This window comes from Sciurus carolinensis, chromosome 5 (assembly GCF_902686445.1).
Source record: "Sciurus carolinensis chromosome 5, mSciCar1.2, whole genome shotgun sequence".
Taxonomy (NCBI): domain Eukaryota; kingdom Metazoa; phylum Chordata; class Mammalia; order Rodentia; family Sciuridae; genus Sciurus; species Sciurus carolinensis.
In genome coordinates, this window is record NC_062217.1 from 161,903,416 (window position 1) to 161,924,722 (window position 21,307).

At 33.0% G+C, this 21,307-nt stretch overlaps 1 protein-coding gene across 2 annotated transcripts in view; it reads left to right on the forward strand.

The window, feature by feature from the left end:
• Atrnl1 (attractin like 1) overlaps positions 1-21,307 on the forward strand; it is a 723,769-nt gene that overhangs the window by 85,323 nt on the left and 617,139 nt on the right. For both annotated transcript variants that reach the window (XM_047554249.1, XM_047554248.1), the window contains exon 9: positions 5,583-5,766. In XM_047554249.1, the coding sequence (XP_047410205.1) occupies positions 5,583-5,766 (184 nt within the window). The remainder of the gene's footprint in view (positions 1-5,582; positions 5,767-21,307) is intronic.

A 21,307-nucleotide genomic window follows, 5' to 3' on the forward strand; every position in this document is an offset into this window, starting at 1 on the left:
TTCTTTCTTTAGTGTTCTGTAGTTCTCATTGTAGAGGTCTTTCACCTCTTTGGTTAGATTCATTCCCAACAGCTTGTTAGTTTTTCAGTAGTCTTTTTCATAGGCTCAAGTAGTTTTCTCATATGGAGGTGCTGATTGCAATTCAACTAGACTTGTTTCCTCTGTGCTTCATCACCTCATCTCTAGTATTGTGTCCTGAATTCTAGCCCTTTGGTTTCTTCTAACTCTAATTTTTGTTTTATTAACTCAACAAGGTCCCCAGACTCTCTTTGTGATCCCCCTTCTTATGCAGTGACCAGCACATTGCCTCCAGGCAATGTACCAGTTTCTTTCTTTCTTTTTTTCTTTTAAGATCACTGTTCTGTGGTGCTTCGTATCCAGTATCTTGAAACCATTTTCAATATATTATTTTCGGGTTTTCAAGTTGTTCATTGCAGGAAATTAGATACTGTATAAATTACTGCATCATGGCCTAATAAAGAACTTTTGGTGCATTTGAGTGATTTTTGCTTTTGACTTTTACAGCATTATCCTGAGTATCATTAGCTAATTTATTATTTATTAAATAAATGTGTTAAATTATTCATGTATCTAGAGCTCATTTATTTGAGATACTTTTGAGCAGTGATTCAGTTTTTATAAATTGGAAATATGATAAAGGACATTCCCAAGTTAAAAAGAAAATTCATGCATAGTAACCTGATACAGCATTACATAATGTATACATATGTCAAAGTGTCATGTGGTACTCCATTAGTGTGTGCAATTTTTATGTCTGAATTAAATGAAAAGGCAAATAACATGCAAATAAAATTTTTGAGGGTACCTATATTTTGTTATTTCAATATTTGCTGAGACTAACTGATTTTTTATAGTATATGCACATTTTCAAGCGCAAAATAATATAACAAGAATGAGAATCATAATTAATATTACATTTTGTTTGTTTCCTGTTTGAACCAAATTATTTCCTTTATTTTTCATCTAAAATCACCAGACCACTGTGGTAATATTTAAACATACATTTGCATTAGACCTATGTCATGACTCTTACACTTTAAAAAATCATTTTTAATGTTTGCCAAGTAGTTAAGTGAAATATTGTATTTAATGGTGAATTGCCCTGAGTACTAGTAAGGTAAACATACATGGTAACTTAAATCGAGATAATTAATTTACATATAACTGTAAGAAGTAAAAACAGTAATCCTGTATACACTTTCCAATTTTATTCATTAATAAGATTTTGCAGAAATTCAGTGTAATGTCTAAGCTCTGGATATTAACATGGATACAATCCTCTCTTCCCATTCAGATTTTCCTAGTTTTGTATGTGGGTGTGTATGTGTGTGTGTGCACATTCAGTTGTGTGCTTTTTTTTTTTTTTTTTTTTGCGGTGCTGGGGATTGAACCCAGGGCCTTGTGCTTGTGAGGCAAGCACTCTACCAACTGAACTATATCCCCAGCCGCTGTGCATGTTTCATGTGTCAACCACCAGTCATTATATCAAACAGTTCCCCATCACCTTTACTGTATACAGGATAGTTCCAGCTCCCCAAGATGTTTCATTTCCTTTTTAAACTCACCTATCTCCCTTGTACTGCTGCCTTCTTTTCCCACTAACTAGTGACAACTGTAGTGACAACTACAGTTCTCATTTCCACAACTGTGTTATTCTAAGAATGTAAAGTGGACTATTTGTATTTAAGATAATTTTGATATGTTTGTGTTTTTTTATTTTATTATTGTTTTTTGTTTCTCTTGCTTCCTGTGGGTTATGTGTTATTTTTAGAATTCCTTCTTGATTTGCTTTTAGCGTTCTTGCACGTATCGTTTTGTCTCGTTTTCTTATTGGTGCTCTGGACTTACCACAATTGACTGGCATCAGCATTTTACCACCTTAAGTAAGTATGGAAACCTTGCTTCCATTTACATTTCTTTGCCTTCCCCACTTCTACATATCATCATCTTGAGTATCATATGATATTATTTTTGTCTCCATCAAATATGGGTTATAAGCTTCATGAGAAGAAGGAAGGCTTCAAAATTATTTTATCATTCCTTTTCTGTTTGAAAACTTTTCTGTAGCTGTTTTTTAAGGAAGACTTGCTAATGACATTTTTAAAAAATATTTAGTCTTTGTCTAAGAGTCTTTCCCCCTTAATTCCTGAAGCGCAGTTTCACCAGAGGTAGATTCATGCTTGACAGTTCTTTTTTTCCCCAGTACTTGAAAAGTGTGCTGTTTCTTTTAGGCCTCCATGGTTTCAGATGAGAAATCCACTGTTATTCAATTGATATTCTCTATAGGTAATGTGTCTTTTTCTCAGGATGCTTGCAAGATTTTTTTCCCCTTTGTCTTTTAAGTTTAGAAGTTCAATTAGGATGTATCTTGGCATGGATTTCTTTAGGTTTATCCTGTTTAGAATTTGCTTGGTTTCTTAAATCTATATGTTGATATGTCTTTTATGAAATTTTATAAGTTTAGAGCAGTCATTTCTTTACATACTCTTTCAGCCCCATTTCTTCCCTTCCTTCTCTTTTTCTTCCTCTTCCTCTGATGCTAAGAGTGTTGGATCATTTTTGGGATATTGTCCCCAAAGTCCCTGAGACTTTTTTTTTTAACTATTGATCTTTCGGGGTTTTATTGATCTGTTCACATTTACAGGTGTTTCCCCCCTCTGTCTCTGTCCTACTGTTGAGCCTATCCAGTTTTATCTGTTATTCTAGTTTTCCTTTAACTTTTTTTTGACTGAGATTATTTGGTTGATGTTTCGAGAGTATTTGTGATTGCTTGTTGGAATATTTTTATTATGATGACTTTAAAATTCTTGTCAGGTGATTTCAACATCTGATTCAACCATCCTAGTGCTAGCATTCTTTGTCTTTTTTCATTCAAATTGTGATTTTCCTGTCTTTGATGTGATGAGTAATTTTTGATTGTACCTTAACATTTCGACTTTTATATTGGCAGTCTTTGGGCCTACTTTAAGTCTTTTGTGTAGCAGGTAGGTATTTAGGTCTTGTGGTAGGACCTCCCTTTCCAGTGTTGGGCCTGGTGGGGAGGGACAGGAAACTGTTTCTCCCTCTGTTTAATGTGAGTAGGGTTTGATGGGTCTCTGGGGCTGCTAGGATCATCTAGTGTTGTCCATGGAATTTCTCTTCCATGTAGGGAGGGATAATCCTACCTGAGTCACCTTTTGTTTCATGGTTGGGTTGGGGGAATGCTGAACCTGGGCATCTTCTTCCTCTGGGGGAGGTCAGGAGATACCCTTCCTCCAGACCTGGAGTGACAGGCCAGTCTACTTTCCTCTTTATACTTTTTAGAATTCTCTTTTGATCGTCATTCACACTGTTCATATGGTCTGTGGGGAGGAGCAATGCCCTGAATGTTGATTTTTAAACTTTTGATTTATTAATTAATTTTTCTTACTCTAGATTTCTTCAATTTAAAAAGAGATAGAAATGATACATCCCTCAAAGAGTTATTATTAAATGAGACAGTGGGGGCAGTTTCTGAGACATAGAACATGCTGTATTAGATAATGATGCTGCTGCTGATTACAAAGTTGTTTATTACATCATTGTTTGAAAAGAGCAAATCAAGAACCCAAATAGTTATTTAAATAAGTTACACATTGCCAATACAATGAAATGTAGCTGCTAAAAAAAGAAACAATGGTGTGGAAGGATTCCTCAAATGTTTCAAGTAAAGAATAACTGCAAAATAGTATTTTGAGGGCACCAATATTTATATATGTGTATATATATATGTATATATACACACACACACATGTGTAGAACCTGTATGTGTTTTATACATATATACTAAAATGTTTAGAACTATAGCTTTAAAACAGCCAGAATATATAAGATGGTGAAAAATAATTCTAGAAAGTGGGCTAGGGCAAAGGTTACTCTTTTTACTTTTACACTTATACCTTTTTATTCAGTATTTTTGGTGCAAAATCAGTTTATCTTTCTTTATTAAAAAGAGAACAAGAATATGAAAAATGTTTAGATATTCATAAACATTTTACAAGTGGCTAAAGAATATTAATCAGATTCTTTAAAGTACAATTGGCTTTAATGACTCCTTTTGGATATTTTGATTTTTTTTAATACCCAGTGAAGAATTACTTTCTTCACTACCTTAGAATTTTGAAAAAGTGAAGAGTTTTTAAGTATCATCCTCATTTTCTGCTAGTTGATTTGGGTAGTTTCAGTGAATTGTCTGTGGTGTCAAAGTTTAGGTGACAAGATAGAGGTAACCTAAAGTTGTGGTCTGGATGTACATTTAAAAACAAATGAAAACTGGGTATGGTGGCACACACCTGTAATCCTAGTAGCTCATGAGGCTGAGACGGGAGGATCGTGAGTTCAAAGCCAGACTGAGCAACTCAGTGAGACTCTATCTCTAAATAAAACACAAAAAAGGACTGGACACATGGCTCAGTGGTTAAGTGCCCTTGAGTTGAATCCCTGGTGCCAAAAAACCAAAAAAAAAAAAAAAAAAAACAACAACAGCAACAATAACAGCAAAACCACCAAAAAAACCAAATGACAGATTTCTTTATAGTTGCTCTTTATAATCTAAAAATTTTAAGGGCAACAACTGCATGCTTTTTATCTGCATGCTTTTATAAATATGCCTTGCATATGGTTAGTTCTATCCGTGAACCTGCAGTAGGGAGTAAGAGCCTCTGTTAGATAGAGTAAGCAGAGTGGGATTTAATGCAGAGAATTTACTACGTAGATGCTATAGAAGGGCTAAGGATACCCAAGGCAGTGGGATCACCTGGAAATCTGGAAGCTGATGTGTAGTCACATCAACCCCTGAGCTACTGAAAGTGCCACTCTAGTACTGAGCTGGAGCTATCCCTGGTCAGTGTTATGACGCAAACACTGCCATTGCTTCAGTTTGTCATCTGTCTCTTCCTGCTTCTAGAGGCCAAAGCAGAAGATATTTCTTCCTTTTGTCTTCTAATCTCTTACAGTACTCATAGTAGTGGATATTAACAGTAACATAGTTGTCAAGAACCTTGGAAATTTAGTTTTAGGACAAGCATTTGTTGAAGATTTGCTTAATTAATTTTAGTTAAGGACATTGATCATATAATTTTTATCTTTGTAAAAATACAGTGACTAATTCAAAGGTAGTCACATAGTAGGCTTTCATAAAGTAGTTCCTAAGTATTTTATTTAGGGTTATATTTGAATACAGAAATGTATGTAAAAATGAAGATGGAATTATTAGACTTTTTCTTTTGGGAAATAATGAGAACATTTCAAATGTGACAAGTTTCCCTTTTTTTCTTGCACACAAAAAATTGAATTTTCAGTATTTCAGAGTATATTTTCTCTACTGAAGAATAAGTGTTATTCAGCTTCGTGTTATTCAACATCTAGTGTAGCACTTGGCAAATTTTAATGTTTAATGTTTCTCGATTAAGTGACTATTAAGTATACAATATTTACTCATGAAAACGTGACATTAGAACTAACTTGTAGATAGTTTTGGTGATATATGAATTGTGTTTTTAAACATTGCTTGAAGATCATGGTTTATTTTCTTTCTGTTATAGCATCAAACACTTGGCTTGTTCCGGAAACGAAAGGCGCTATTGTGCAAGGTGGATATGGGCATACAAGTGTGTATGATGAAATAACGAAGTCCATTTACGTTCACGGAGGCTATAAAGCATTGCCAGGCAACAAATATGGATTGGTAGATGACCTTTATAAGTATGAAGTTAACACTAAGACTTGGTGAGTAGATGGGGTGGAAGCATGATAAGGAGATTTGGTGTTAGTTTTATTTTATATTTGTGTTGTGGCATTTACTCAATATTTTCACGGAAAAACTCTTGGACTTTTTCCTTATTTATGCCAACTAACAGCATGTTATCATGTAGCAATAGCATAAATACATAAATAAATTTTCTGTATAGCCATCATTGATATAAATGATTCACTTTAAGATTATTTCTGATCCCACAGAAATACTAATTCTGTGTGCATTACTTATACTGATAAGTGCTGATATCATGTTAATTTTAGATAAGGAATTTTGGGTAACAGTGTAAGTTTGAGCTTTGATAGAATTTGCCCTAGGATTTGTTCTTATTTGAACTCATATTTTATTGACATTTGCAAATTTAAAAAATATTTCCTGTTTCATCATCTAATGTCCTCTGAAGTACAAAGCTTGTGATATTTGGTTCAATTTTCCTTTTTTGTTGTTACCAACAATGCTACAGTATACATTTTGTACTCTTCTTCCTGCGACCATGTGTGATAGTTTCTTTAGGGTATACACAGAAAAGTGAAATTGCTGTGTCTGAGGGTATCAACACCCTCAACTTGACTGCATGTTGCTGAACTGCTTTTCAGGTGACTCTGGTAATGTATACCTCCAATAGCAGGGTATGAGTGTCTTTGTGTCTTCATGTTGTCCCCAATACAACTATGAGGATTTTTACTTTTGTCAATGTGTAGGTATGAGTAATATCTTACTGATATTGTAATGTACATTTCTCCAATTACTGCTGTGAACAAGTGTTGTTTTATGTGTTCATTTGATTCTTGTTTAATAAATTGCCATTCTCTATGTTTGAAATATTGCTAATTTATTTTTCATTTACTGATTTTCTGAGTATATAAACTTTAAAATAGAATTTTTATTGTATATATTTCCCATTGTAAAATCTGGATAATGAGTATTTTAAGACAGTATACATTCTTTTAAACTTAGCATAAAACTACTGTATGTGTTCAAAGGAAGAACAGTTTTCCACTAAGCTGTTTTCTTCTATTACCTCCACTTTCAAAAATATACCTGAATTTCTACATTCTTTGAAAAAATAGGTGGAATTATTAGACTTTTTCTTTTGGGAAACGAATAAGAATTTTTCAGAAATGACAAGAGATATCAAGCCACAGGCTGAAGAATACCATGAGCATCAAGAGGATAAGTACAAAGAAACTCACAGTTAGAGATATCATGGTAAGCTGCTGAAAACAGGAGAGAAACATTTTAAAGCATCTAGAGGGGAAAAGGCATATTCTCTCTCTCAGGGGCAATACTGACAAATGATTTCTTAATTGAAAGAGTGAAATCAAGAAAGCTTCATATTTTTAGATGGTTGAAAGAAAACAGTCATCACCCTAAAATTATAAAAAGTAAGCAAGATAAAGACATTTTTAGAAAAACAAAAACTGAGAGAATTTGAGTATACCGATCTGGAGTAAAGGAAACAATAAATAAAATAAATGCTATTGAAATAGAAGAAAAATAGTTCCAGATACTTGATAGAATGTAGAGAAATGAAAAAGTGTAAATCTAAATGGTGATTTTATAAAAGTATGATAATAATAGGGGCTGAAATACACATATAATTCAAATGTATGAAAATGACGGCATGTACGTCAGAAGAGATGAGTGGGTGTGAAAGCCTCGAATCCTCCTATCAGATGGGAATTGAACTCATATTACATATTAAGAGTAAGGGCTTGAGTTTTTATCATTAAGCAACAACCAACATAAGAGTGAAGCTTTATGTATCTAGCAAGGGAATAGATGGTTAAATGAGGATGGTGACTGGTTCCCCATGGAATTGGAAGAAGACAAGGAAGGCATGGAAAAGGAATAGCAGGTGTGTCAACTAGGACGTGGTGAGACGGTGCATTGAACTCCGGCTCACTCAAGGATTACACTAGATGTGAGGAAGTCAGAATTACTAAAGTGAGGGAACGGTACTCTAATTAAAGGCAAGGGATTTTGAACTGAATATAAAAACAAAATCTAGTCATCTGTTTCTTAGAAAATATTTAAAGATATTTAGAAAGATTTAAATAAAGATATTAGAAAGTTGAAAGTAAAAGGATAGAAGGAAGATATATTATCTAATAACCAAACAAAAGAAAATTGGCACATGAGACAAATACGAATTTGAGCCAAGCATCTCCCAGGAACATATAATAGTTTCTGAATTTAGGTAGACCTTATAATGCAGTGTTAAAATTAATAAAGTAAAAGTTGACAGAATAAAACAGAACAAATCATGGTTGAATAATTTTAATCCATTTCCCTTGGTAATTGACACAGTACCAGGAGATTGAAAAAAATAGGAAGAATATGAAAGATTTGAACAGCTCAACTAACAGTTTGGTTTCGGGATCATAGAACTGTATAATTGCAGCCTATACATTGTTTCTAAGTATTTATGGAACTTTTCCAAAATTCGCCATATGCTCGGTTTTAATGCAAATCTCAACAAATTAAAAGGAATTGGAAACCTACAGAATAACAGCTCACATGAACACAAAAGTAAGTTCTTGATGATTACACATAAAAAAATTAGAAAAACCCTAATCTGAAAAGTAATAAACTCCTTGGAAATAATTGGTCAAGGAACTTATTCTAAAAATTAGAAGATATATTGTACAGAATGATGACACATCAAAATGTATGTGATTTAGGGAATAAGAGGGAGAGTTATAGCTTTGAATATATTTATTAGAAAATGCTTTTTTTTAAGTAGCCCTATATCTTTTATTTTTTTAATTTATCTTTTTTATTGTAAACAAATGGGTACATCTTGTTTCTCTGTACATGAAATAGAGGCATACCAATTGTGTAATCATACATTTACATAGGGTAATAGTGTTTGATTCATTCTGTTATTTTTTTCCTTCCCCCTCACCCTTCCCACCCCTCTTTTCCGTCCCTTCTTCCTCCATTCTTGCCTCTCTCCCATGCCCATTATGTATTATCATCCGCTTACAAAGAAAATGCTTTTAACTGCCTGAAAATCTACTCATTTTCCAGTCATCCTCTCATGAAGCTAGATAAAGAACAGAGTGAGGATAAAGAAAATAAAGATATGAAAAAGGAAGGGAATATGAGATTAGAATGCAAATTAATGAAATAGAATGATGGGGACAATCCAGAAAGTCACCAGTAACCAACAAGTATGTTGTTTGATAATGAGTAATACAATAAATAAGATAAGATAAACAAATTCCCCAAGAACTTAAAGACAAAGATATCACTCAAATAACATGTCAGGATTGAAAAGGGACGTTGCTAAAGGTTGTATAGACATTGGAAGTTAAGAAGAGCATATGATAAGCAAATGTAAGGCAGTAAATTTAAAAATTCAGATGAATCATGAAAAATTTCTAGAAAAACAAAATTTTCCAGAATGACACATGTAAAGATAGCAATTGGAATAATCTTATATCAATGAAATAATCTGTAATTAAAACTCTTGCCTCAAAACAAGTAAACAAACATTCATACAAACAAATAAAAACAAAACAAAATGAGAAACCCTCCAGGCCTAGATCACTTCTTGAGTGAAATTTTCTTCATAATTAAGATTAAAGGAATAGAGAAGTAAAGTCCTATGATCTTTTCAAATGATGTAGAAAAATATTTAGACAAATTTAGCATGTTTTCATGACACAAACCTCTGGTGAACTAGGAAGAGAAGCAGATCATTCATGTGGTAAAAGATACACATAAACAAAAACTACTGCAAATGTTACAGTGAAATGTTGAAGTTTTTCTTTTGGGTAGAGAAGACAAGGGTTTTTGAATAAAACACCAGTTTTATTCAGCCCTGTATTAGAGTTTCCAGGCAGTGCAATAAAGTGTTTAAAGTAAAATATGATATCATATAATGGTATATGGGCAATAGATTGCTGCATAAAAGGTCAATATAAAAAAACAAACCAAATGTAATTGTGTATACCAGGAACAATTTAAAAGCAATATAATTTATGTTGCTATCAGAATGTTAACAACTTAAGGAATAAATCTAAAGACATATTTGAGGGATCTTTGCAGAGACAAAACTATAAGCCCTTATTGTGAGAAATTAAGGAAGACCTAAATAAATGGAGACTATATTTTGATAATTGTTCAAAAAATCTCAATATTATAGAGGTATAAATTCTGCCCAAATGGATCTGTAGGTTTAATATAATCCTAACAAAATTTTAGCAGGTATTTTTCTTTTGGAAACTAACATGGTGATTCTAAAATTTACCTGAAAATGTAAAGGGCCAACCATAGTTAAATTCTAAAAGACCAAACCTGACTGGGCACAGTGGCGCACACCTGTAATCCCAGAGACTCAGGAAGTTGAGGCAGGAGGAACAAGAGTGTCAAGGCAGCCTCAGCAACAGTGAGTTACTAAGCAACTCAGTGAGACCCTATCTCTAAATAAAATACAAAAAAGGGCTAGGGATGTGGCTCAGTGGTTGAGTGCCTCTGTGTTCAATTCCCGGAATCTCCCCTCCCCACAAAAAAGGACCAAACCTGGAAGACTTCTATTAGATCTCATATAATATATCATTATTGTTGTCAAAATAGGGAAATAGACAAATGCAGCAAATAGGAATTCCACAGACAGATCTGTACATTTAGGGACATTTGATCTATGACAAAGTTTGCAATGTGTAGCAGTTTCTTCAGTAAATTACTCTGGACCAATTGGATGTACAATTGAAAAAGGTGAATATTGAGCCCTCCTTCACAATACACAGCCATCTGTGTCAGATCAATTATAGATCTCGATGTGGAAGATAAGATAATAAGTATTCTAGAAGATTCAGAGGCAAGTTTGTTTATAGCCATAGGTAAAGAAAGATTTTAAAAAATGATTCAAGTAGTGGTATTCATAAAGAAAAGTAATATCTTGAAAAATATTTATACATCTGAAAATGTCAGTAAGAAGATAAAAATGCAAGCCACAGTGAGGGAGGTATTTACAATGCATAACGCCAACAAAGGACTCTTTGAAAATGTAGAGAAGTACTACAGATCAATGGGAAAATGTAAGACAACTCAATAAAGAAATGGACAAGAGATTTGAACGGGATATGTCACAAGAAAGCTATCCATATGATCAAAATACATAATTAAAAAGTTGAAATTGAAGTCTGTGTTTGATTTGACTTCTCAAATTTAACATAATATGCTACAAATTTATGATAATTTGACAAAGAGGGTCAATTTTCAGTATATATTGACCAAATATATTTTTATTGTCACTGTTGGAAAAAAATTAGGACATTAAAGTTCAGGGTGCAAAGTCATTGCTGCCACCTCAATTCTTCAAGGGTAGTTAGGTCTGGTTTCTTCATAATTAAAGACTGAGAGAGTAAACATTCCTGTTGCTGCAAGGGTTTAATTCCAGGACCATCATAGACAGGATTTCTTAAACTTGTTAAATTAGACATCTCAATAGTTTTTGCATGCATGTGTTTGTAGAATTTACAGTAGGAGTCCACTTATATCTTCATTATTCCTCTATGCCAAGGTTTTACTGTGATAATAGAGACCTCAGATTTTCTTGGCCTGTTATATAGATCTTTTCTTCTTTTGTGTTTTTTTTAGGCTGAAAAGCCTCAAGTTTTAATAAATAAGGAGTGTATTAAACATTATTTACAACTTGCAGTTGTAATTATCAACTTTTTTTTACCATTTTTAAGTGAGAAGAAATTTCAACTATGTTTTAAAGATAATAAAAGGATAAGTAATGAAATCTGAGGATAATACCTCTGTGGTACTGTATTAGATCTGTACTTTTAAAAGTCTTTGAAATTACATATACTTAAAAATGTTTTCATAATGAGGCTATACATATTTACATGAAATGAACTCTTCTGGCTTTAATTTGATATAATGGGGATTATTTTTACATTGAAGTATTCAAAGCCAATTAAATTATTGAACTGTTGTGATTTCTCTATGAAATTTAGCTGTCAAGTTTTGTGAAGTGATATAGGACAATTTTATAAATGTTATTAGTTAAATCACATTTCACTGAATCCTGATGACTGTGCTGTCCATCCTTGCTTATTTCTGTGCTCAGTGAGTGTCTGAACTCTTCAAAAAATTTTTATTGATTCTTTGTCAAGCTCTGTGTTGGAAATAATCCTAATACGTTCTTAGTAAGAGATTGATAACTTGAAAATTTATGGTACATATTTATGTGGGAAGTATGGAAATACACATGGGCACACTCATATGTTAAAAAATAGTACAATAGGGAGATTTATTAAAATGAACAAATGTTTATACAGGTAAGAAAGACTGTTATATGTATAAACATCATGATAGGTTCTGATTTTTGGAATGCCTGGTTAAAATCACATATTGATAATTAAAACAAAACCCTATAGATTTACTTTTCTCAAGTGATTTGAAATCCATAGTACTTTTTTCCTAGTTTTATTGTATAAATTGAGAAATATTGCATATGAAAAAGAGTATATGAATGCACACACACACACGCACACACACACACACACACACACACACATACAGTTTTAGAACCACAATAAAATGAACACTCTGCTTACCAAGAAAAAGGACATTGGAACACCCCAGAAGCCCTTATGTGTCCCTCCATGGTGGCACCCCACTCCATTATCCCCAAGAGTGGTAACTATTATTTTAATACTGTGTTAATTATTTCTTTTTTATTATAGACTTTAAAAATTCTCCATATATGTATTTGCAAGCAAACCAGTTTGTCTATTTTTGAATTTTTCATGTATTGGTTAACATTGTATGCTTTCTTCAGAGACATTAAAAAGTAAACTTTACATTTGGGAGATATGTTTTAATGAGGAGAGGCAGATAATAAAAACAGATAGCAAAATATATTTTACATGGTAGTAAAAAGAGAGTATAGAAAGAGGATGAGAACTTTCAGGTGTTGCATTTAAAGACTGGCCAGGGAAGACCTCACTGAGAAGACATTTGGGTAAAATATGCTTGGGGTTAGTGAGTGAACCATGCCAATATCTGGAGGACAGGTGTTTTGGTAGAGGGACATCTAGTACAACAGTGTTGAGATGGGAAGGTCCTTGTCATATGGAATAGTAAGGGGCCATTATAGCTCGTGTAGAAGAGTATCTTGGAGTAGAGTGAGGCAATTGGTAGAAAATGACCTGAGAGAGGTAATTGGGAATCTGCTATGCAGGGTCTTAGAGGTCATTGAAAGGCTTTTATTTTGACATGGTGTGTTTAGTCAGCTTTTTGTTGCTGTGATCAAAATACCTGAGAAGAACAATTTAGAGGAGTAAAAGTTTATTTTGGGCCCTTGGTTTCAGAGGTTCGGTCTCTGACTCCATTGCTCTGGGCCAAGGTGAGGCAGAATATCATGATAGAAGAGCATCCTAGAGGAGGACATCCAAGAGAAAGAGGGAGAGGGAGAGGGACAAAATACAATCCCTGAGGGCATGACCCCAGTGACCTACCTTTTCCACAGCCTATCTGCCTATACTTACTGCCAAGTAATCTATTCAAATTGTGAATCCATCAAATGGATTAATCCACTGGTTAGATTACAGCTCTCATAATCATTTTACCTCTGAACACTGCTACATTGGGTATCATGTTCCAAATACTTGAACTTTTGGGGGAACACTTTATATGTAAACCATAGCACATTGGTAGCCAAAAAGGGTTTTGAGCAGAGGTATGACATTCTCTGATTTAGGTTTGGGCTAGAACATTCTGGCTGGATTTTGCTGTAAGAGCAGAACCAGCAAGATGATTTAGGAGGCTATTGTAATAATTTAAGAAAGAGGTGGTGGTCTCTGGGATCAAGGAGGCAATGTGAAGGTGATGAGAATTGGTTGGATTCTCAGCACAGGTTGGATACAGTAAGGGGTTGTATATGGAGCAGATGAGAGAAAAAGGAGTGAGAGATGAATAGAAATGAAAGCATGAAGTTGGATTCAATTCAGATGTGACAGAAGTAGGCTTATTATAGGGAAAGATTAAAAGCCCAGTTTTATTTTTAATCTTTTTTCCATATATTTTGTTGATGCATTATATATTTATACATAATGGTGGGATTTGTTATTACATATTTGTACATGCAAACAATACAACAATATAATTTGGCCAATATCGTTCCCCCTTTTCCTTCCCTTTTTCCTTCTCCTGGTTTCTTTACTCTACTGGTCTCTTGTCGATTTTCATGAGATTTCCCCAACTCCAACTTTATTTTCTTTTTCCTCTTTATCTTCCAAATATGAGAGAAAACATATAACCCTTGATTTTCTGGGTGTGGCTTATTTTGCTTAATTTAATAGTCTCAAGTTCCAGTCATTTCCCTGCAAATGACATAATTTATTCTTCTTTATGGTTAAATAAAACTCCATTATGTATACATACTACATTTTCTTTATCTATTCATCTGTTGATGGACACCTAGGCTGGTTCCATCATTTGGCTATTGTGATTTGTGCTACTATAAACATGAATATGCATGTGTTGTTATAGTATGATGACTTTAATTCTTTGGGATAAATACCAAGAAGTGCTATAGCTGGGTCATGTGGTGGTTCCATTCCTAGTTAGAAGCTCAGTTTTGGACACATTTAATTTTCAATGCTTGTTATATATCCTAGAGGATATATTAAATAGGCAGTTGAATTCAGCAGTTTCATAATTTGGACACACTAATTTTCTTGTCAGAGAGATGAGAAACAACTAGAAAAGGATACTGAGAATGAACCATTAATGACTTAGCAAGAAAACCAGGAGAGGTGTTCTATTTGAGGCCAACAACATATTTCAAAAGAGAATGAAATTATCAGAAGTTGTTGATAGGCAAAGTAATAAAGGTTGAGAATCTCTAATTGAAAAATCCAAAATTTGACATGCTCCAAAGTCAAACTTTTGGAGCACCAGTGTGACACCACAAGTGGAAAATTCCACAACCGATTCATGAGACAGGTCACTCTCAAAACTCAGACACATTAAGAACATTGTGTAAAATTCCCAGTGGCTTGGGAGGGTGAGGCAGAAGGATCACATTCAAAGCCACTCTCAGCAACTGAGCGAGCCCCTGTCTCAAAATAAAAAGTTACAAGGGCTGGGAATGTGGTTCAGTGGTTAAGCACCAGGGGTTCAATTGCTAGGACAAAAAAAAATATATTGTGTTAAAATACCTTCAGGTTATGTATCTATGGTAGATATTAAATGTAAATGAATTTTATCTTTAGACTTGGGTCTCATTCCCAAGATATCTCTCCAAAAATATCAGAAATCTCAAACCTTTCCAGCCCTAAGCATTTTGGATAAAAGGTATTCAATCTCTATGAGGACTGAGAAATGATCATGGGATCTGGCTAACTGGTACTTTTATTGACCTCCTCAAAAGATTTTTCAGTTGGGTGGTGAAGTACAACTCTGATTGATTTGGTTTCAAGTAAAGACAGGAAAAGAGGAATTAGGAGAAAAGGGAGATGGGACAAGAGAAGTTTGCTTTTTTAATTTGCAGTAATAATTATGTAGACTGAGAGGAAAGGTCAAGAAGATGTATAAAGTGAGAAAAAAGAAAGAATTTGCTAGAAGGCTGTGCTTAAGATCAGAGGAGTAGAGTGAACCCTTAGGAAGGCTTAACTAGGAGGATCATGGGCATTTTGTTCATGGGAGCAGGAAAAGGCAGATTATATGAATACAATTTCAGGTGGTGAGAACATGAAAATTTTGATTCTTTTTTACTTTCTCAGAGAAGTAGAGAGTGACGTCATCAGTTGAGGATGGAGTTTTTCAAAGAGAAGATAAAGTATGAAATGATCATTTAGGAGGAAGAATGAATGGGTTAGGGAAATGTAGGGGTGTTGTAGGATTATTGTCCCATATAAAAAACCCTACTGTTTCAACATAGATCCTTTTACTAATCTCTGTTTTTCTGTGGTTGAATATTGAATTGTTGTCAGTTTTGCTATCATGATCAGTTAAAATATAAACATTTTAATTTAGTCTTTATTGCTGTTTACACCAGTGTCCCTAAGCTGTTTAAGTAAACCCTTGATTGACCAATGCAGGGTTGAATGTGCACAGTGAGTACTCCCAGAACATTTATGGCAAGTTTTATTCCTTTAGTGGTGTGCATTACCAACAATTTTTTTGTTAGAATAATTCCTAGGTGATTGAATTTTGTATGCTGTTCTAAATGAAATCTGTATTAGCTTCCTTAGGCTACAATAACAAGTTAGCACAAACTTTGTGGCTTAAAACAACAGAAATTTATCCTCTCATGGTTCAGGAGGCCAAAAGTGTTAAATCAAGGTCTCATAAGGGCCATGCTCCCTCTAAAGGCTCTGGAGGAGAGCTCTTTGCTTTTTCCAGTATGTGGTGGGCTCCAGAAAATCGTGAAGCGTTCCAGTCTTAGGTTCTGTCTTATCATGACTTTCTTATGAGGATACCCGTCACTGGATTTAAGGCACACTAACGTAGTAGAATATTAATGTAACCTCATTTTAATATAGCTAAATATGACCTCATTTTAACTTAATAACATCTGCAAAGATTCTCTTTCCAAGTGAGGTCACATTTAGATGTGAATTTTGGGGGTATACCATTCATTCTACCAGGACATTATCTTTTTATTTCTTTTTTCAGCTTGTAACTCGATAGATGTGTGATTGAATTTTATATTAATGTCTGACTTGCTATATTTTATTAACTTATGCATATCTATTTTTATTTTTATAATAAATGGTCAGATTATGTGTAAATAATGACAATTTTGTTCCTTCCTTTCTGGGTCTTACAACTTTAGATTTTTTTTCACTTTATCATTTCAGCTACAACCTTCAGTTCATCGTTTAATAGAAGTGATGACAATAGGCATTTGTTATTTCCCAAGTTTTAAAGTAATGCTTTCAACATTTCTCCATTAAGAATGGTGTTCATGGGCTGTGGTTGTAACTTAATGGTAAGAGCACTTGCCTAGCACATGTGAGGCACTGAGTTTGATCATTAGCACTGCATAGAAATAAATAAACAACAGTAAAGGTATTGTGTCCATCTATAACTAAAAAAAATAAAAAAAAAAGAATGGTATTCTCTGTGGGTTTTGTAGACATCATTATTATGAAAATTTGCCCTTTTTTGCTAGTTTGTGGAAGGTTTATATCACAAATGGATGTTGGATGTTATCAAAGTACTTTTTTGGAATATTATCTGATTTTTCTAAATAATGTGGAAAATGATATTAATTTTGTTATTAAACCAACTTGGTTTAAATTAACCTTAGTTATAATGTATTGTTTGTCCTTTGGCTTGCTAATATTTTGATAAGGATTTTTACATCTATGTTAATATGTGACATTTGCCCTTGGTTTTCTTGAATTATTCAAATAAGCATTTTGGTGTTAAGGATATAAGTTTCATGAAATTAGTTGGGGAGCATTTCTTTTTTTTATACTCCAGAATTTATGTATTAAGTTGGAATTAACTTTTAATGAATATTTTATAATTGTAACATTTAAGTTGACTAAGAATGACTTTTTCTTTATATATAGAATTTTATCTGAGGAATTCATTATAGTTACAAGAATATTCAGATCTTCTATTTGTCTTGAGTTAGTTTTGGTAAGATATATTTTAAGGAATTTATCTGTGAAATTGATTTATTCCATTAAATTGTTATAAAGGTATTCACAGTGTTCTCCTAAAATCTTTTAATGTCTGAAGTATCTGTACTCTTGTTCCCTTTTATTTTTAAACATATGTCTGATTGTCTATGTATATCTCCATCTTTTTTTTTTTTTTCCTAAAACAAGAGTTTAGGAAATACTTTGTATTTTCTAAAAACATAGACATTGTCTTATATAATGATCACAATACAAGCTTTAAACTTAGAAAATAGCATTGATGAAATGTTATAATCTGTGATGTTATTGTCTAATCTATACAGCTAACCTAATTTTACCAATTGTTCAAAGATCTTTTGTAAAAAACAGATTTCTTAAATTTTTGGATTTGATTTCTTAATAATTTTACAACTGGGTTCTCATTGTAAGATTGGCATGTGGTGTCCCCTTCACATACTGTCCTTAGGTTTTGATATTTTGTTCCTTGCCAGGTTTTCATATTTATTCCTGATCCAGGATCATATCCAGGATTATGTCACTTTTTAGTTTCCTATAATCTGGAATGATCTTAGTTATTCATTTGAAGAATGCACCCAATTTGGGTTTGGTGTTTCCTTCTGATTTCATCGAAGTTTTGCATTTTTGTTAGGAATACCAAAATGTTGTGTGAACCATGACTAATGAATTTAATTGTTTTTGAAAAAAATCTTTTTTATTAAGATAAAATTCATGTAACGAAATTCTAAAGTTTAAAGAGTACATTTTATGGAGCATAATTCAGTGGTTTGTAGCATATTCATTATGTGCAACCATCATTACTAGTTCCAGAATATTTCCATCACCTCCAAAAGAAACATCATATCTCCCTATTCTCCCTTTCTCCCTGTCTGACAGCTACTACTGTACTTTCTGTATCTCTATGTATTTGTCTGTTCTGGATATTTCATAGATATGGAGTTATGCCATATGGCATTTTGTGTCTTTTTCTTGACCTAATGTTTTTAGGATTCATCCATGTTGAAGCATATATCAGCACTTCCATATTCCATGCTTCAGTATTCCGCATTTCAAATTGATGAACGTGCTGTTTGTTTTCACTTTTGACTATTAAGAATGAGATCGCTATGAACTATTCATTTAGATGTTAAATTTATATTCTGGTTAAAGTGGTGCATTACTGGTTTCTCCATCACAAATGTAATATTTTTTTCTATTTAAAATAATACTTGTGGGGAGATTCTACTATACTATGAAAATGTTCCATTTGTCATTGAACTTTTACCCAAAAGTTTTAGCATCTGTTGATTCTCACTAGAAAAAGTTATTACTATGATGGTTACCAGATGGTGATATTCTAATTTAATATTCCTTCCACCTGTCTATTCTTTTATCTCAGTATGAATTCTTAGATTTCACTTTTTTCCCCATGTTTTATAATCATGTGTGTGTGTGTGTGTGTGTGTGTGTGTGTGTGTGTGTTCTGGATTTGGCCATTGTGAGGCTTGAAATTTGTCCATTTCACTTAGGCCTGTGTTCATTAGATGTGTTCCTATCATTTTCTTCATTTCTTCACTTTGTGCACAAAAATTCCATTCACATCATGTACTTTTTTCCTGACTCAATCCTGGAATAAGTCATTTCCCCAAGGAAGCTAGGTTCATTTTAGTGAAGAATATTTAAAAACCAGGATTAGGGTACTAGGCATGTTTGTTTTTTTTTGTTTTGTTTTTGATGTACTTCTTTTTCAGATCCTCTCAGCAGATACAGCCAGAAAATATGCAAACATGCACACATCTATATGCATTTATAGTTCTGGGTACATATCTCTACTTTTATATATCTGTTTCTCAGTATTTAAATGCTGTTTAAACTGCATAATGATGTAGTATACCATTATAGGGTTTATTTCAGCTTTCTCTTCTTACACATTTGTAAATCCCTTTTGAAAGGGAGAAACATAGATTCCATTTTACATTTCACATATTGAAAAATGTATCTGCATAGCAGGTAGTAGGGGCTGGATCTGTTTATTCTAGTGTATGTCTGGAAAAAAGTTGCAGTTTTAAGCACTACCTTTTTTGTTTGCTTTGATTTTTTTAAAGCAGTATTAGATCTTATTTATTTTTTATTGGTTCTTTTTAGTTATATATAACAATAGGATTCATTCTGACATAATTATATAAGCATGGAATATAATTTGCTCTAATTCAGTTCCTAGTATTTTCCTTTTCCTCCCCTCCTCCCTCCCTGTTCTCTTTCCTCTACTCTACTGATTTCTGCTGCTGTTTACTTATTGTTTTTAAAAAATTATTATCTTGTGAATGTACATGATGGTGAGATTCACTGTGGTATGTTCATATATGTACATAGGAAAGTTAGGTCGGATTCATTCGACTGTCTTAGGAGCAGTTTTAGGCTTATAGAAAAATGGTTGGAAAGTTCCCAAATTGTAAGCAGTGCTGTCATAAACATCTTGCATGAGTGTGGTACATTTGTTACAATATGAGTCAATGTTAATACATTATTGTTAACTAAAGTTTGTAGTTTTATGGGGGTTCACTTCTGTGTTGTACATTCTTGTGAGATTTTACAGATGTATGATGACATGTATTTATCATTACCATCTCATACGGAATATTTTTACTGCCTTAAAAATCACCTTGTGCTCCATCTACTCATCCCTCTGTCCCTCCTCCAGAAACCATGGCAATCACTGATTTTTCACTTTTACCATAGTTTTGTTTTTTCTATATTGTCATAAACTTGGAATTATAGAATATTTAGAGTTTTTAGTTTGCCGTCTTTCACTTAGCAATATACATTTAAGATTACTCCATGTCTTTTCCTGTGTCTTTGATTGCTAATTCTATTATATGGATACCAGATTTTATTTATGACTTCACATAGTGAAGAACATCCTTGTTGCTTCCAAATTTTGACTATTATGAATAAAATTACTATAAACATCTGTGTGCAGGTTTTGTGTGGACTGAAGTTTTCAACTTATTTGGTAAATAGCAAGGAGTACAATTCCTAGATTTTACAATAAGGCATTATTTGGTTTTAGAAGAAACTACCAAATTGTCTTACAAAGTGGCTGTATAATTTTTCATTCTTAGTATTGATGAGTGAGAGTTTTTGCTGCTCTACAGCCTTGTCAACTTTTGATGTTGTCAGTATTTTGGACTTCAGCTGTTCTATAGGAGTGTAGTCGTATCTTATTGTTATTTTAGTTTACATTTCCCTGATGACATATGTGAAGAATCTTTTCATATACTTATTTGATGTTCCTATGTCTTCATTTCAGAGAGTCTCTTCAGATCTTTTGCTCATTATTTTTAATTGGGTTGTTCATTTTCTCAGTGAGGTTTTTTTCTTTTTCTTCTTCCTTTTGCTGCATTTTATATTTTGCTTTTGGATCTATTTTATTCAGCTCCAAAAATTTTAATAAAGTATTTCTTTTTTTTTACATTTGTAAAACTAGAGCTTTATAGTTCAACATAGTTCTTAGGTTTCATCCTGATAAACTCATACACGTATGTAAGTCAGTTTCAGTTTTTCTTTGACTTTTAAGGTTCTTTGTATATTTTGGATATTCATCCTCCTATCAGCTATTTGATTTGTTGTGCTTTTATTTTTCTTAGTCTGTGACTTGTTTTTTTCATTCTCGGAAGTACGTTTAATAGAATAAGTTTTTGACTTAATAAAGTGCAACTTACTAATTTTTTTCTTCCTGATTTATGTGGTTGGTGCTGTATTTAAAAAAGTTATCACCAAACTGAAAGCCAACTAGATTTTCATCTGTGTCATTTTCTAGGAGTTTTTGTATTTTGGGTCTGTTAACTATTCTGAGTTTTTTTTTTTTTTTTTTTAATAAGAGTTATAAGGTCTG